Below are 5374 nucleotides of genomic sequence, written 5' to 3'. Positions count from 1 at the left end.
TTTTTTTTTTTTAGGTGGAGTCTCGCTCTGTTGCCCACACTGGAGTGCAATCGTACGATCTCAGCTCACTGCAACCTCTGCCTCCCGGGTTCAAGCGATTCTCTGCCTCAGTCTCTTGAGTAGCTGGGATTACATGTGCCCACCACCACGGCTGGCTAATTTTTTTGTAGTTTTAGTAGAGATGGGGTTTCACCATATTGGCCAGGCTGGCCTTAAAGTCCTGACCTCGTGATCCACCCACCTCGGCCTCCCAAAGTGCTGGGATTACAGGCGTGAGCCACCACACCCCGCCAAAAAAAGCCTTTTTTTAAAAAAAAAAAAATTTAAACCATTAAAATTTAAAGAAAAAAGCATTTTGACAAATGGAACTTGGGAGGAATGGTAATATAGTTCTTATTTTTAAAACTTTTTGAGTTAAAGGTTTAAAAGTCAAAAATTTAGCAAGTTTGGGAGCACAGACTTTCCTCTTACTTCCCACACCCTGAGCCTGTTGAGCCATCTCTTGTTTTTAGTCTCTACACGAAATTAAGACGGTGCTAACGCTAGTGACCTCTCTGGGCCAATGCCTGGTTTGGAGGAAGGAAAGCACTTTCGTTCTAGAGCAAGAGTGTCCGCCTTTTCATGGTGATCCACATGATCAGAAATCCAATTGTTTATGACAACAGTGAAGTCCAGAAGGTCCTCCCTCTACTGGTGAATAGTGAACGTGACTCATGCATGAGTCAGGTACATATGGACGCTTTCATTCCATTTTCCTCTTGTCAGCATCCTTCAGAATGCTCTAGTTTCATGGTGTCATTTTAGCAGAATTAAATGTGAACACCTCAACTGTATCATGCATTACTTTCGGCTTTACTCACACTTACAAACTGATCCAAAGCTGTGGATTTGCATCTTGGAGCAGGGGTCAGTGCACAATGGCATCAATGACCGCAAGAATTAACGAGGCTTTAATGACCTGCCTGAGTTGGCTAATCCTGCAAGCCGCCACTTGTTAAAATTTCAACGTGCACTTAATCCTTAGGTCAAGATGGCCAAAAAGGACCAGCCCTTCCCCCTCAAGCAGCAGGCCAGAAGCAGAAGGCTTTGGTTTTAGATCAAATGTCAGTGAGAGGAAGCCACAATGTGGGGTCCCCCAGATCACCTCCTTTTCTTTCTGATCAGACTGACCAAAAATCACAGATTGCCTGGACCGTTCTGTGACCCAGCCAGCTGCAGGTTTTCCCCAGCAGGTTTGAACTCAAACCAGGGCCTTGAACACTCCCAGGCACTAATAAAGGTATCTAGATTGTTGCCCAAAACACTGAAAGAAACTGGCTCCAGCCCTGAGTCAAATTCCCTAAACCCTCATATAAACTCCATACCCTGACCCCCTTGCTACAGACATGCCTAGGCAGAACATCCCTTTTCCCTCCCTGTCGGCAGGGAGGATTGCTGCAGTCCTCTGTAAGTTCCCCTAATAAATGCTTTGAATTGATCACCCTGACATCTGGGCTTCTTTCTTTGGAATCCCAATTGGCCCCATCTCTGGAGGGTTTGGGCCACTCCCTGTGGGAATTCCCCTGCTGCTGCTTTTGGGATGATTCCAGCTGCGAGTTTGGTGAGATGAAACACGCAGGGCTGGGATGGAATTCTTTTGTCTCCTCTTATAGAAACAACAGGGACCCTCAGAGACAGAAAAATACCCAGAGCTCCTCTTTGAGAGCTGGTACAAACTGTCTCTTTGGTATAGAGTAGTGGTGGCTCATAAAAACCCACTCAATTTTGGTTTTAAAAAAAATCTTCTGCAGAACTTTAGAGTAGGTAGTAATTAACACCAGAATATGTAATTTCCAATATGAGTGGACCATCCAGAATGTTTCTAATTCATCCACTCCTCTGGTCACCAGTTCCTTGTCTTCTTAGGAAAATTTCCTCTTTTACATCCATCTGTACCTAACAGTTCATGCTTTGCCCTGACTCCCGCTGTGTCTTACCATGTTTGTGTTCTTATGTTTCTCATTCTCAGCCTCTCTTCCCTTTCTCTCCTTCCTGTCTCTCACAGCTTCCTCTGTCCCCAATGCTTTCTGCATCTTTTGTGCCAGGTGCTCTTTTCCCTTCTCTCCACCTCTGTCTTTCCGGGAGTCTTTGCAGAGCTCTCTCTATGTAGGCTTCCTCACGCCTGACGATTTCTTGGGCCTCTGTACCTCAGCTCTCCATGCCCACCACTTATCCTCAGCTGGCCTCATTCCCCTGATGCCCTGAATATTCCCAGACCGAATACTCACCACAATGAAGCCCAATCCAACAAAGAGCACAACAGTGACTATGGTTGCAGCCAGGGATATGAGGATAATTCTCATGGTGTCAGGAGCCTGGTGGGTTTCACTGCTGTGACTGAAGTAGTTCACAGAAGGTGAGTGTCACCATGTTTAGTGGTTTCATCTTCTGTGGTCCCTGGGTCTGCAGTGACAGAGTCCTCGGTGGTCCCCGGGTCTGCAGTGATGGAGTGTTTGGTGGTCCCTGGGTCTGCAGTGATGGAGTCCTCAGTGGTCCTTGGGTCTGCAGTGACGGAGTCCTAGGTGGTCCCTGGGTCTGCAGTGATGGAGTCCTCAGTGGTCCTTGGGTCTGCAGTGACGGAGTCCTAGGTGGTCCCTGGGTCTGCAGTGATGGAGTCCTCAGTGATCCCTGGGTCTACAGTGACATAGTCCTTGGTGGTCCCTGGGTCTGCAGTGACAAAGTTCTCAGTGGTCCCTGTGTCTGCAGTGATGGAGTGTTTGGTGGTCCCTGGGTCTGCAGTGATGGAGTCCTTGGTGGTCCCTGGGTCTGCAGTGACGGAATCCTTGGTGGTCCCTGGGTGTGCAGTCACATAGTCCTTGGTGGTCCCTGGGTCTGCAGTGACAGAGCCCTCGGTGGTCCCTGGGTCCGCAGTCACGTTGTCCTCAGTGGTCCCTGGGTCTGCAGTGACAGAGTCCTCGGTGGTCCCTGGGTCTCCTGTGATGTGATCCTCAGTGGTCCTTCCACCTGCAGTTACGTCATTTTCTCTTATTCTTGAGTCTTTAGGGCTGGTCTCTGGGTGCTTAGTGGAAATGCTTTGGCTTAGTCCTACTAAAAAGTAATCTTATTTAATATGAATTGTTGATGGTCTATCCTCATCTGCTCTGCTCAGTATTTTCATAACTATCCTCACATCCAAATGACACATCTCCCCAGGTAATGTGGTGAGATTTATTTGAGTTAGGGATCATTTGGCATTTTTGGTTTAATTCCGGTAAAATATATTCCACAAAGAATCCTCTTGCACTACAATATGGATTATCTTTGCTGAGCCACGCCCTTCGAAGGCCTGCTCACCCAGCTTTGACTCTGTCTTTTCCAGGTCTTGTTTCTTTCCATGGGACACTAAACCTGACTCTTTCTCGAGCTCACTCCTCTCTGAACTGGTGTTTCAGCAATTGGGGTATTCTGGCTCCATGTTCATAGGTGTCTCCTCTCATCCAGTTGTGCCTAGAGTTCTGGGAAACCAATGAGGCAGAAGCTGTGATTCATGTTAGAGATAGATTACACTCAGGTCATGCTTGGTGTATGATTTAAAATGAGACAGCTGTCCAGGCGCTCCATCTCAAAAAAGAAAAAAAAAAAAAAGAATGAGACAGCTTCTGGGTCAGATCTGGGGCTAACGTGGTAGGCTTGGAGGCAGGGAAGATTCAAGGTGGTATGGGGGCAGGTTTAGGGGAGGAGTCATGAGGGGTGTGGGTGTGATCTAGTTGGACTGAGGGCAACACTGAGTCAGGTACAAGTACAAATAAGAGATGAGTCCTCTTTGTCTCCAGCCCTCACTGCCACAGGCAGCCTTCAGGACTTGGGAGTATTTATTCTTAGGAATACATGTGGCTTACATGGCATAAATTTTGAACTTTTGGGACTCTGCCCAAATCTAGTCATCCCTCCGTACTGCTGATGCTCCACATTTTTCTAATAGGGTTCAAGCCTTCCTTCCTTCCTTCCTTTGTTCCTTCCTTCCTTCCCCTCTGTCTCTCTCTCCCTTTTTTTTTTTCTTGAGATGGAGTCTCCCTCTGTCATCCAGGCTGGAGTGCAATAGCGCGATCTCTACTCACTGCAACCTCCACTTCCCGGGTTCAAGCGATTCTCCTGCCTCAGCTTCTCAAGTAGTTGGGATTACAGGTGCATGCCACCAGACCCGGCTAATTCTTGTATTTTTATTAGAGACTGGGTTTCACCATGCTGGCCAGGCTGGTCTCAAACACCTGACCTCAGATGACCCACCTGCCTCAGCCTCCCAAAGTGCTAAGATTACAGGCATGAGCCACTGCACCTGATCGTTTCTTTCTTTTCTTTCTCTTTTTCTTTCTTTTTTTTTGGACACAGGGTCTTGTTCTGTGATTCAGGCTAGAGTTCAGTAGCACAATCATGGCTCAATGCAGCCTTGACCTCCTGGCCTCAAGTGATCCTCCCATCTCAGCCTCCCGAGTAGATTAGACTACAGGCATGGGCTACCACGCCTGGCTGATTTTTTTGGTTTTTGTAGAGATGGTGTCTCAACATGTCACCCAGGCTTGTCTCAAACTCCTGGGCTCAAGGGATCCCACTCCTTCTCAGCCTCCCAAAGCGCTAGGATTACAGGAGTACCAAATCTTTCATTTCTCAAGGAAAGTTGAAACAAAGAAACTTAAATAAAATGCACAAAATCAAAAGCAGAGCATTTCCTTAAAAGGGGATATGAGAAAGACGCTGGGGTCCCTGCTTCCCTGTGGCAGGTGACTGAGGGTAGATAGCAGGGTCCGGAGTTCCCAAGGTTCACTCACCTATTCCGTACCTTCGCTCAGGACTGGCCCTGTCTGAGTCCCAAGAGGATCCTTCTCCAGGGACCCTGACTCCATCTCTCCAGGTCCTGGGGACTTTTGCATCCTTCTCACCAAAATTAACTCCCCCACCCCATTCTGAACACCTCAGGAGAAGCAGGAGCAGCAGAAGGGGGACGTAGCCGGGCATTTTCTTCTCATCTCAAGAGAATCCACACGGTGCTAGTCAGGACACTTTTTCCTCCCTCCTTCTCTCAAACTTTTTCCACCCTGCCCTTCTCCTTCCACCCACAGTGGCTGTGGGTTTATATGTGCTTTGCCGAGGGAAGCCAGAGCTCCGGGTCTTCCTTCCTGGAGGGAGGAGCAGCTTCTCAATTACCCCCTGTCACTCAAAGGAGTGGCCGGGCAGGGCAGAAGAGGCTGTCACGAGGGAAAGGGGGGCTCTCAGCTTTGGACCAGAGCCCAGAGTCAAGCAGCCACAGGGGATCAAGCCTGTCAGCGTGAGTGCACTGCTTTCTGATGGGGAGCCTAGTTGAAAACCATCCTCCACTCGGTGTTTCGGTGCTCAGGGA

The 5374-nt window shown here is 48.5% G+C and overlaps 1 protein-coding gene across 1 annotated transcript; it reads right to left on the bottom strand.

Moving 5' to 3' along the window:
* Window positions 1–2273: 2273 nt before the first annotated feature.
* LOC129039334 (protein PBMUCL2-like) lies at window positions 2274–4907 on the bottom strand. The gene is made up of 2 exons (XM_063666915.1): window positions 4817–4907; window positions 2274–3084 (listed from the first exon to the last, which is right to left on the bottom strand). The coding sequence occupies exons 1-2, from the start codon at window positions 4905–4907 to the stop codon at window positions 2624–2626; spliced, it is 552 nt and encodes a 183-aa protein (XP_063522985.1). The 3' UTR covers window positions 2274–2623.
* Between the last annotated feature and the right edge of the window lie 467 nt (window positions 4908–5374).

This window comes from Pongo pygmaeus, chromosome 5 (assembly GCF_028885625.2).
Source record: "Pongo pygmaeus isolate AG05252 chromosome 5, NHGRI_mPonPyg2-v2.0_pri, whole genome shotgun sequence".
Classification (NCBI taxonomy): Eukaryota; Metazoa; Chordata; class Mammalia; order Primates; family Hominidae; genus Pongo; species Pongo pygmaeus.
The sequence above is the reverse complement of the archived record's forward strand: the minus strand, read 5'-3'. Positions and strand labels throughout refer to the sequence as shown.